The sequence below is a fragment of the Pistacia vera genome, unplaced genomic scaffold (genome assembly GCF_008641045.1).
Source record: "Pistacia vera cultivar Batoury unplaced genomic scaffold, PisVer_v2 Contig190, whole genome shotgun sequence".
Lineage (NCBI taxonomy): Eukaryota > Viridiplantae > Streptophyta > Magnoliopsida > Sapindales > Anacardiaceae > Pistacia > Pistacia vera.
The window spans coordinates 1,734,214-1,747,263 of NW_022195991.1; the positions used below are offsets into that span (position 1 = coordinate 1,734,214).

Here is a 13,050-nt window from a genome sequence, read left to right on the forward strand (position 1 = left end):
TGATGACTTTACGGCATGATCAGGGGGATAGGAAAATGAGTTCTTTTTAACGTTGATTTAGTTAGCCTTATATCAGTTAGCCCATTTGCCATTTCCATGTGTAACTAATTAATGATGTATCCCTCTGTAAGCATGATCTAACACTTGCAGTGTCATTAGCCAGACTTCATTCCACGTTCAGGGATGTAGAATGGAATAAAGTGGAAACAATGACCAAAGGGAAATATGGATCAGTTTTTTAGAAGTTACATTGTGGATGACCAACACAATATATTAAACAAGTTTTGCAAAGATGGATGATCCAAAAGTGTCCAACCAAGGAGGTGAAGCTCATCTCCGGTTCTGATCACATGCTCATGTTTTCCAAATCCAAGGAGTTGTGTTGTCGTCTCCAAGAGACTGCTGATAAATACACCTAAATTTGTTCTTTTTGCCCAAACTTATTGCTTTTGTGTGTGACCAGAGTGATTTTTGGAAATGATGAAAAAGAAGATGTTAAAAAACTTAATTGAAGTATATTAGTTGATTACTTCGGTGTTGGTTAAGTGGTTCATTTGATATCCTTAATCAAATTGTAAGTGGTTCGCTATAACGTGGAATAAAATGCCATTGTTTTTAGGGATTTTTTTTTTTTTTTTTTTTGGTTTAAAATAAAACTTGAACAAAGTAAAATCACAAAAACACAGGAATAAATCTCTAATGTGCACTGCCAAATTAAGGTAAACATGGAAACAATAATAGGAATTTCACTAGCAGGCCCACAAATTATAAAAGCGACAATAACAATTTCACATGTCCTTAAGAAAATTAAAACAACGGATATTTCGGATAATTAATGAAAATATCACTACCTAGAAAGCAAATTAAGCATGTAAGAGTAAGATGCTCAAAATTTTTAGAAGAATTTTAATCATCTTACATAATTTAAAGATAAATTACGACTGATAAGGAAGAATCCTCTTCGGATTCTTTCCTTGATCTTAAATGATCTTATACTGTAATTATTCCTTGATCTTAGATGATCTTATATTGTAATTATCTTTTCTTACCTAGTTTATAGGATACTCTACATTGCATATATTCTGTTAATACGTTTCCTTTTATATAGGACTTTCCTATTATAAATACATTCTATATAATGAAACCAATAGCCTCAATATTCTTTGAGGATTTCAGTTACATATACATGGGTCTTTGAACCTTTATCAGAGCTTTTTTTTTTTTTTTTTTTTTCTCTATCCTTCTTCGATCCTTTTCATGGCTGCTTCATCCTCATCATCTTCACTTCCGCTGAACATGATGGTGCATATGCTCACCATCAAACTGACCTCCTCCAATTATTTGCTTTGGAGAAATCATTTCATCCCTTTGTTGACCAGCCAAGATCTCTTTGGATATCTGGATGGTAGTGTTCAGGCTCCTTCTCCGAAAATTACTGGCTCTGATGGCACTACGCAGGTGAATCTAGCCTACACTTCCTAGCTAAATACAGATCAAACTCTCCTAAGTCTTCTATATTCTTCTCTTAGAAGAATCTATGAGTGAAGTACTTGGTTTGAGTCATGCCCATGAGGCCTGGACCACTCTTGAAGCCTCATTCTCTCACAGATCCAAGACTCGAGAACTCCAACTCAAGGACGAGCTTCAACTCATGTAGCGAGGCTCAAAATCCGTGGCTGAATTTTCACAACTCTTCAAAGGTATCTGTGATCAACTAGCGGCTATTGGTCACCCCATTGACAACTTGGATAAAGTCCACTGGTTCTTGAGAGCCTTGGGACCTTACTTCAAAATTTTCTCTACTACAATGTTCTCTCAGCTTCCGCTACCTTCTTTTGTAGATATTGTTCCGAAAGCTTTGAACCATGAGATTTTTGAACGATCGGTCTCCCAACAATTTACCACCTTGGCATTCTACGCTCAGCAGAATTCCTCCTCAAAACTGAAACACACCAAGAAAGGGAAGCCAAAACCTTCGTCCACCTCCTCTCCGGTTTATTGTCAACTCTGTGACAAGGCGGGACACTTGGCTAAACGCTACTGGACCTTTCTTAATCTCAAGAAAACACAGTCCGCCAATCTTACTGAGGCCTTTGCTGCATGTTCAATTCCAGACTCCAATGACTCCGACTGGTATCCGGATTCTGGTGCAACATCTCACAGGACACATGATCCCGAGGGTGTGGATGTTCCTGTTGACTACTCTGGTAATGAAAGGGTGATGGTTGGTAATGGCCAATCTCTCCTTATTTCTCACATTGGTTCCGTCTCTACTCTTATTCCCAAAGTTCACTCCTTTTATCCAATGTTTTAGTTGTTCCTGGCATTAAGAAAAACCTTATTTCCATTAGTCAACTTACAAAAGATAATAACTGTTGTGTAACCTTTTCCTCTTCTGGTTTTACCATATAAGATCCGGTCACAAGAGTAATGCTGGGGGTCGGCAAATGTAAGAATAGCCTGTACGTGCTTGATCAAAATCATCATGCCTTTGCTTCCGTTGTTTCTTCCAATAAGTCGCGTGCCTCTGTACACTTGTGGCATGCTCGTCTAGGCCACCCAAGTTTTCGTACTGTTGACTTTCTTTCTAAGTTTGGTATTATTTCCTATAATAATAAATTGTTGGGTTTAGATTCAAGTTTATGTGTTGGTTGTAACCTTGGCAAGAGCCATCGTTTACCTTTTTCACTTACTAATAAGCGTTGTCTTTTACCCTTTGATCACTTACACTGTGATTTATGGGTCCTTCACCTGCTTACTCCGCTACTGGTTTTCGATATTATGCTGTGTTAATTGATGATTGTACCCGATTCACTTGGTTTTTTCCATTAAAACACAAATCTGATTTTTTTACCGATTCTAACTCAATTTCTCTTGTACCACCAACCTCTATAGTATAACTTTCATTTTGGGTAAGAAATTGAGCAAAATCATGCACTATATCATGCATCTTGCAAGAACATATACCAATTTTGTATTCATTTTGTTCAAAATCTTGAAAGAAAGAATGCATTGCCAAAGTTTCAAAATACTCTTCTCCAACTAACTCCATATCCTTATTTGGTTTTGACTTTACATAACCCTAAGCCATCCATAACTGGATCAATTCATCTTTTTGTATTACATAATCCTTTGGAAAAATAGAACATATGAGAAACACTTCTTCAGTATAGAGGACAAATCATAGTAACTAAATAATAGAGGTGGAAAAATCCTTTGTTCTACCTCTTTTGATTCCCATATTTCACTATTTACGACATTTTCCCACTCTTCAAAGTTTCTTTTAAAGCGTAAAAGACTACCTAAAGTATTCACAGTAAGAGGCAAAACTTTATACTTTTTGACAATTTTTTTACCGATTTCTTCAAACCTTTTATTAGTTGTTTCAAAAATTGCAAGTTGACTAAACAAAGACCAATATTCATCCTCTGATAGTATTCCAAGTAAGATTATATTTGTGTTACCAATGACATTTGCATCATTTTCCTTACGTGTTGTCACTAAAATTCTACTTTCTCGAGATCCACTCTTAAGAGTATGTTTTAAAGTTTCCCAATTTTCAGGATTTTTGGTCCATACATCATCTAAGACAAGAAGAAACTTCTTTCCTTGAATATGTCAACCTATGTTTTGCATTATAGTTTCTAATTCAACTAATTGTGATGGATTATTGTGAGAGATTCAAGGATTGCTTTTGCAATCCTAAGCTCATCAAAAGGCTCAGAAACACGTATCCATATTTTTTTTTATCAAAATGGGTGTTCACCTTATCATCATTAAAAGTTAATCGAGCAAGAGTTGTCTTGCCGATTCCTCCCATCTCTACTATGGAAATTATGGGGAGGACTTGTTTTTGTCTACTTTGACTTAAGAGTAAATTGACTAGTGAATTCTTATCTTTATCTCTTCCATGAACCTCTGTGAAATCAATAGCAGAGGTGGTGATTTGTCGTTCTACTTCTTTGCTACCTTCAGTGATTGGTCTAAAGTGGAATCTCTCTCTCTCCACAGCAATAATATCTAGTTTTCTGTCAAGATCTTTTATCCCAACGCTAATGTCATAACGCATAACCAATGGCCTACAATTGAGATGGTGAAGAATGAGGGAACATACCTTTTTCAGAGGATTAGAAGCATCTTAAACTTTCTTAATTCTTAATTTCTGAAGCTTGGTATTACACTCATCCAACACATCGTCTATGTTATAGGACAAGTCTTTCAACTTGGCTAACCATACTCTCACAACATTCTCCTTCACTCATCGATTCTCAACATCAGCAAGCAGAGCTTGAATTGATAGGAAGTTGCTCTGAAGCTTCTCGACTTCTTGCTCAGCACCTGCAATCAAACTTATCCCTTCTTCTGTCTACTGACGAATGGTTGAAACAAATTGTTCCAACACTATCTTCACAAGCACTTCAGCCATATTGAATGATGTTACGTAATTGATCAAAACAGAGATTTAAAAATTGAAATGGTTGGTGTCTTTATTTTGTGGTAATCGATCAATTTTTATGGTCAGAGAAAGACCAAAGGAATCTTATACATGTTAATGCTTCAGTACTAATTGACAAAAGAAGGAGCGTAATGGACCCTCCACTCAAGAAAATTTTCTACAAGTTTTTGTTTTAGTACTAATCGACAACGGCAGAGGTTAATGGGCCATCCACTTTTGAAATTTTATAATGCCCCTTACTTTTTAATTGCACCAAACTTTCAATTCTAAATAATGTGATGCTACTGATTTTTGTGATAAGGCAGGCATTTGCATATCATTGTATTTTCGAGGAAAATACTTTAGGTCCCTGATGAGGTTTACCTTATAAGTGCCTTAGATCCAGTAGAAGGAGAAAGTAATAGTATGGTCCCTGTCAGAGTGTCAGTAAACAGACGTTTACAGAATTTTGGCTTAATCCTAACATCGTTGGTAAAAGTCTATAATGCCCCTATTTTTGTTTTTATGTGAATTAACAATAAAAAAATAAATAAAGAAACATAAAAAACCCAATCCCTTTCTCCAGCCCATCGCCCTCACATTCCCCAACCTTCTCCACGCCACCCCCCCCCCCCCCCCCCCCCCCCCCCCCCCCCCCCCCCCCCCCCCCCCCCCCCCCCCCCCCCCCCTCCCCAATTCTTCTTCCCCACCTCGAGTAGACCCACCCCTAGTTAGTAAATACGAGTATAGCAAAAAAAAGGGTACATGAATTTTATGGGTATGATATGAAAAATGGTAAAAAATATGTTTGGAAAAATTTGGCCATAAAATTCGGATACGGAAAAAATATGGTATGAGTTTAATACGACATATTGTCAATAATACGTTTTGAAAAATACAGCAATATCAATCCTGGTTTTAGCACTTTTCATGGACCACCTGGTTAAAATCAATATAGCATTTCAAATATACAGGTACAGCAAAAAAAGGGTAAGGGAATTTTACGGGTATGATACGACAAATGGTGAAAAATATGTTTGTAAAAATTCGGCAAAAATTCAGATACGGAAAAAATACGAGATAATTCGCAAATAAAACGTATGAGGCATATAGTTTGCGAATAATACAGCTAGACTGGTAAAATACGAAAATTCGTGAATAATATGCAAATTATACAGTGATTTACCTTGGTTCACTTAATTAATAAGCTACGTCTAGTAGAGTCAATATTATTACAATACTACCTCAATCTCTCCCGTTTACAATGAATGTAATTTGCTCTATGATTTGCTATCACACTAATATAAGAGAAAAGTATATTCATATATTAGATTTAATAGGCTAAAATCTAATATTATAAGAATTCTTATTCTTAAACCCAAACCCAATAATGAATTAATAACTTAGAATAATCTTTTAGTGCCTCTTTATGGAAAAGGCCCAAACCGCCGATAGGATGTCTATGTGGCCCCTTATTGTTGAAGTGGTCTACAACTCTAACAATTGCCACCCCTCAATCATCGTTGAACCAAACAACCAACCATGCAACCCACTTGTCAGAGTAAATTGGAGAGATTATGGGTTTCTTTTTTTTTTTTTTATATATATTATACTTGTACTAACTTTTGTATTACAAGAAACTAATTAATATTAGTTAGAACTAGAACCTGAACTCTGTCTCTTGATTTTTTTTCTAATAAACCTTCGTCTTCTCATAGGGATTAGGAGCAACGTTTCTACACTAATTCAAGGGAAATAATAACAATGTAATTTAGTTATGCATCCTCCAATGTAATTTAGTTAGCCTTACATCAATTAGCCCATTTCCATGCCCAATTTAGAAAATATCTTCTTTTAGGTCTACTTCGTAGATTGAAATGGTGAACAGAATCATCTTACGTAATTAATCTTGAAGTTACGACACTCTCTGACTCTTCCATCATTCATACAACAACATTTAGATCAAACAGAAGAAAACCAAAAAAGATGGACTCTTCCTGCAGTCACGCAGAAGGTATTTCCACAGCCATAAGTACGAACCACATGCCCAAGGCCAACTGCCAAGGTAGAATATGTACCTGATAATGACATGACGTCTTTTGATTTTTCCACATTTTAAAACATGGCCTTAATTTCCAATGTATAGATGGTCCAATCTGACAGAAGGATTGTAAAATTTTAAGGGCAAATTGATCCTTGAAAATTCAAGAAGTCTTTTTTTTTTTTTTTTTTTTTTTAAATTTCCTTAGTTTTGAAGTAATTTACAAGGTCTTTAATTGTTAAAAGAATTAGAGTAAATGTGGAAAAACTTATGTCAATAACAGAATGCCGTAGAGAGTTTAGAGAATTTGAATAAATATCACTTAGTAGCCCACATAATTGAAACGGTCTAGAGAGTACTTGGAACTAATAGTAAGCCAATCACACACAAATAACGAAATAATAAAGGGAAAAAATATAGACATCTTATCTTGATTCACTTAAAATTGGGTTACATCCAATAGAGTGAATATTATTTTTATATTTCTTTATATTTCTCGTTACAATAAATACATTATATAAGAGAATAATGTGCTTATATATTAAGGTTATTGAGAAAAACCCTAAACTATTAGAATTCTTATTCCTAAACAAACCTTTCTATTTCTTAGATAATCTTACAGCGGCTCACTAGAGAGTAGAGCTTCTGCCCACTGACCGGGTAGCAGAACCTGTGTGCATCGCCCTTACAAACTAATTCCTTATTATTAGTGGTACATTTAAATAGCATAAATATCATCATGCACTGGGGACCAATAGTTGAAAACGATATTCCACCAACAAAGTTCCACAGCCATCAATGGAATCGGTAACCTTGAATACAAGATCGTAGAGATGCTCCCGTCACCCATATCAAGCATGTTTATGCGCTATCTCTAAGAGACAATGAGTGACTTCTTGGGGCTTGGAAAACATCGCCATATGATCTGCACGCTTAATCTCCATCACCTCTTTGACAGGATAGTTTTCGATCGTCCAGTGCTGGAACTCCTTTGGGATCACCATGTCCTCCTCGCATACTATATATACTCGAGCAATTGATCCATAACCTTCGTTCGAGAAGTTTTTGGACTTTTCCAAGTCGTCTGAAAATAGTGATCCTGGCCTAGTTAACGTTTTCGCTAGCTCCAGATCCTTCAAAATATATTTTTAATTATATAATTAAAAGTATATATATATATAAAGTAAAAATGTTTAAAAAATTGCAAATCTTGGGCCAGGGTTTATGGTATAGTTAGGCATAATTTAGTTGATATTGATATTTTATTGTAAGATTTGATAATCTAGCTTGGGTAGAAACCACTCCCAAAAGTTAGCTCAAGGGAGGAGTGCGCACAACCATATATATATATATATATATATATACATCATAATAGTCTATCAACTTAGTGATGTGAAACAAATTCAATTTCAATACCTTAACGATATAGGACAAATTCAACTTCAATACCTTCTCTCATGCTTGACGTGTAAGGTCAGGTTTAAACCTATCATCACCTCAAATAATTGTGATAGGTTCGAACTCATCATCGCTTCAAACAAACATGACTCTGATACTATGATCAAGTGACTTGGTTAGAACTTATCTCAAAAGCTTGTTTAAGGAAGGAGTGAGTCTAACCATATATACAACCATATATACAACCCATAACAGTCCACTAACTTGACAATACGAGACAAATTCAACTTCAATAAGATTGAGGAGGGAGAAAGAGAGATGGGCTAACCTCAACAGGGCACAACTGATAGAGCTTGAATTTCAAGAACTCGGGGCCGAAAAACAGTGACTCGAGAGATGGTTTTGTGGGAAAGGGGGAAATTTGAGTGTCCATCAAAGGGCCTGCTGCTGTCCTCTTGGGTAACTTTCCAAAATTTAAAAAGATGATAAGACTTCCGATCATAGATATATATAGAGATATGAGATCTAGGAGCTAATCTTTTGAAAGCATAAACATGTGGAACTAATTTATTGAAGTAGTTGAGAACGAACCTGCTCCAAAATATAAGATGGATCGTGGTTGGTGTCCGGCATGAAAGCTGATAAGAAAACAGCCACAGAAATCTTTTCTGGGAATTTGTCCATTGCCAAAGCCAAATTCAAGCCTCCAAGGCTGTGACCAACAAGTATGATCTTTTCATCAGGAGGAAGAGAGGCCAAAATCTCCAACAAAGGCTCCGTGTACTCATAAAATGAATGAACTTCATGGATGGACTTCATGTTGATGCCAGAGGCAGCAAGGTCAAGCGCCGTGACCCGGTGACCAGCAGCCTCCAACCGTGGTTTGACTTTGTACCAGCACCAAGCTCCGTGGTTTGTCCCATGCACTAGAATAAAATGCTTCTGTTTCACCGTCTCAGCCATTTTATTCTTTACAGTGTTTCAGCAGTGGTCTGTGATTGATTTATAACATTAAGTATGTGAGATGTTATATAGACAAACAAGATTAATTAACAGCTTGTGATAGGGTCCTACTTGTCATAATCCAAGCAAAACAATATTTTCTTTCTCTATTTCCACTAGAGTTTATCAAAAGAGAGACTCGTCAAATGCTCGAACTGATTATATTATACCTTTGGATGACATGTGATGTTTATTATTTATCTAGGCTTTCAGCATATTTTTAGTTTCTCCCGTTTTGGTAGTGCTGCTTTTGTGTTTATTTATCTTTTCTGTATGAAAATTCAGCTCTATTGAATTTGGATCTGTCGGTCCAATAATGCTATGTTTAAGTTTTTATAGTACAAGTCCGGCTTGACTAATTCGTGTGTCCTACTTATTAGAGTCCAAATTGAAGGCTGCCTTTGTTATGCATTATCGTCTTTCCCCCAATTTCGGTTATTGCATTATTGTACGGGGAGGGCCAGGGTGGAACAATCTAGGGTAGTATGAAATCAAGACAGAAAACACACACAAATATCAATCAAGTAAAAAAAGAAATATCTGCATGATTTACCCTGATTCATCCAATTAATAGGCTACATCTAACATAGTTAATATTATTACAATACTGTCTCACCTCTCTCATTCCAATGAAAGTAATTTACTCTATGATTTGTTATCACTCACATACAAGAGAAAAATAAATTTATATACTAAATTTAAAGAGTAAAACTTAGTATTACAAAGATTCTTATTCCTAAGCCTAAACTCAATAATAAATTAATAACTTAAAGAAATCTTACAACGAGATCTCTGAATACGTCTACGTGACCTATTATTGTTGAAGTGGTTGACAAATCTAACACGGAGCACCTAAATAGAGCTAAAGCCTCCGCTGGTGCATGCCATTACGTCAAGGTATTTATTGTTGAGTCCTACTCCTAAAATCAATTAATTTATTGGCTATAAATAAGCGTAACAAATAATTTATATAAATGTGATAGTGGAGATACAACTGATGTATATATATGATATTTTATTCAAATAATTTATTCTTGTTCAATTCCATAATCAATTAATCAGTGGGCAATAATAAAAACGCCAGCTCAGTTTCATGCCTTTTTAGCAATATGTTAGTATAAAATGGTACAATATTTGATCTGATGGCATATGCTTCCATAAATTAATAAGACAATGGCATAAAAGATTTCGAAACAACTAGATCTTTTATATAATTTAAAGTTACTTAATCAACTCATTTGGAATGTGACACCAAAATGAATAAGTATTATAACCTGAGAAACATCGATTGAAACAGACCAGTTTCTGCATGCCTAGAGATAGCCATAAACTGCAATACATTATTATTTTTGTGAGATGGGATAGACAGACTATTATACAATTTTAAGATCGAAGTATGAGACAATCTTGCAATGTTAACTATGTTATCTTATGAAGAAAAATAAGCTACAGCAGCTAGGGGTCTTACCATGAAACAACAATTTCTAATTCTATTTTCTCATATTATAGTACTGGTTGAAGCATTATTTACTAAATCCTGTGATTTATAAGGTGTAACCAGAAAAAATGACATAACTCCAACAAAATTGATCTTTCAATGGTTTTGTCTCAGCATCATCCAGTAACTTAGTAATTCAAAAGAATAACAAGCACTCCTAGTGTATCAATTCTCAAAAAGAGAAGCTAAAGAGCATATGTTTCTTAAAGTTCCACCAGATTGGTCACATCTTGATATTCTCTTTTGTATGCCAGAGAACACTTATTCAGCTGAGAAATCAAATACCATCCCCTGTAACATCAAAACATTGATAATGATAATTAGCTACAAGAATTGAAACTTAAGATATAAGCCACATCACCGAGTTGACCTCACATACATCAACAGAAGACAAATTGCTTGAAAAAAGCATGGAGAGTTGATAGAGCCTTTTCCCAATGCAGTTGTGCATGACTATTTTCTGCAGTTTGAAAAGAAAACAATTAGCATCAGCCAGCTTAATAGTTAACAAGACACTTAATACTTTTATTGTTTATTCAAAAAGTTGAAAATTTTCAGCTTGTTATAAATTTAACACAAGATAAAATCTAATTCATAATTTTATCTGCTTAGGCTATGAAAAGAAAATGTTTGAAAAGGAGGGAAGAGAGAAAATCACTGGGAGTTGATGGCGATTGTAGCTGCTTGACAATTCGAAGGTCATCTCTTTACACATATGGTAAATTATTACACGGAACGAACTGATATGGTTTAAAATGTTATATTGATTTTCAAGGGTTAAACTTTTAACAAGCTATCCTTGCTGAGAGCATAATTGCATATATATCCATTATGAAGGCAAAGAAAAAATCCGATGCCAAGTGTAGATAGCCAATTAAAGGCAACACTTTGATTGATTTATGTTGGGAGAAGATCTTTACTCAAAGAATAAGTTTTACTTCTTTTTTCCCTTTCCAGTTTTAGCTTTACCATAACTTGTTATGGAAGTAATTAGAAAAGTTTGCAGTTTCAGCTAAACAAATTAAATTTTCCATGCTACAAACTTTGACATCATTGACCTTATTTTAGGAAATAAACTTTTCTTACTTTTAATAAGGCCAGACTAGTAGAAGCTAAAAGCAAAAAGCAAAAAGCTCTGCAGAATTCCTCTTTTTTAACATAAGCTCTGCACAATTGTCAACAATTTATTCTCACAATCTTTTGCAATTTCACTAAATAGTAACATAAGCTGCAGATATATTTCGGGAGTGCTGATGATAAACTATAGTTTTTCCAGAGCAGAGCATGAAACAAGACAGAAAAATAATGTTATAGAAGATTAACTTTTTCTATTTGAAAAACAATAAACATATGCTTTGACAAAATTTCTTTCACAAAGTTATTGGACAAATGATATTTATGGGGTTCTAAAGTCTGTAAACCTAATAGATGAACTTGAATCATAAAACATGGTTTTAAGTGATTCCCATCAAAAAAGAAACTTCAAAGTGATCAAACAACTTTTAACCAATCTGACTTCTTTCTGCTGTAGCTAGGACTACGGGAGCGACTCCCAGTCTGGATTTTGACGGCTTGGGTACAAAATCCATAGCTACCATTGTAATCAAGCTACAAATATCCATATACTGATACTAAATTAGAGTATCAAGAGATGATATGTGTAAACAATTGAAAACATTGCAGAAAAATGAACTGGATTTGATGAAAAACAGAGAGCAAAAAATTTTGATTCTGAATTTTTCCTCTCAATCTTACTGGGACCTGATTTGCCGAATATTTATATAGTTACAATCAATCTGAGCTGGCAATCCATGTGATTAACCACAACAAGACATCTCAATCATTCAAACTTACATGACAAACACAAAATAACAAAATCTTGACCATAGGATCTGCACTATTTCTGGATGAGTGCACAGTATGGAGGTTGAGAGGTAGGTGAAAGAAGATGAACACTGCTGCTGCTTGAATCGTTCCAGACTTTAGTTTTAGTATAACAGCTAGTTGTAAAAACGTTGACGTTTAACCTTTGAACTAACAGACTTGGTCCTTGAACTAACGGACTTCATATGCAGCAGCAGAATGCAGTGGAGTTTAGCTTCAGATGAGTGCAGCTTGTGTACTGCAGACTTGCGGTGTTAATAATATGAAGCTAAGACAGTGATGCTAATATAGAGATTATCTGAAGATGACGAATTTGCTTTCAATCTATAAACTCAAGATTCCAGAACTTTTCACTCAAAGGCAGCCAGTTGCTTGAAGAGACAGTAGTGGGTGCACATTGAAAATGAAAGAGGCAGTTCAGAGTTCAATTCCATGGAACCAAGTTTCACATCACCTGAGTACAAAATGTTTGTAGATAATATACATAAACTTTGATCCTTTATTAATAAACATATGTTTTGAAACTTTGAACCTGAGAAAAACTCAAAATGTTAAAACAGAGCAGCACCTTCATGCCAATGAGCTCTAGCATATTGTCTGGCTGGCCATTACATGCAAGAGATATTTGACACTTTCTTCTTTTGACCAAAAGGCATAGATTCCTGGTTGACGCTCACAATAATTGAAAAATTTAACTAATGTAGCCTTCAACTGCAATACATGATTAGTTCTGTGAGACAGGATGCATAAAAAAAAAAAAAAAAAATGTTATATATATCACAAAAATATCTG

At 35.0% G+C, this 13,050-nt stretch overlaps 1 protein-coding gene across 1 annotated transcript; it reads right to left on the bottom strand.

The window, feature by feature from the left end:
• Positions 1-7,076: 7,076 nt before the first annotated feature.
• On the bottom strand, positions 7,077-8,855 carry LOC116127402 (methylesterase 1-like). Its single transcript, XM_031413048.1, has 3 exons — positions 8,466-8,855; positions 8,203-8,337; positions 7,077-7,609 (listed from the first exon to the last, which is right to left on the bottom strand). Exons 1-3 carry the CDS (start codon positions 8,835-8,837, stop codon positions 7,328-7,330), a joined length of 789 nt encoding a protein of 262 aa, XP_031268908.1. The 5' UTR covers positions 8,838-8,855; the 3' UTR covers positions 7,077-7,327.
• Positions 8,856-13,050: the final 4,195 nt, after the last annotated feature.

Bases quoted from the DNA above. Each gene is read 5' to 3' on its own strand.
- LOC116127402 (XM_031413048.1), bottom strand. From the start codon at position 8,837: ATGGCTGAGACGGTGAAACAGAAGCATTTTATTCTAGTGCATGGGACA. The intron at 8,338-8,465 runs GTTCGTTCTCAA...AATTTTGGAAAG, and splicing joins CATCTTATATTTTGGAGCAG to TTACCCAAGAGGACAGCAGC. The intron at 7,610-8,202 runs GTTAGCCCATCT...TATATTTTGAAG, and splicing joins ATCAGTTGTGCCCTGTTGAG to GATCTGGAGCTAGCGAAAAC.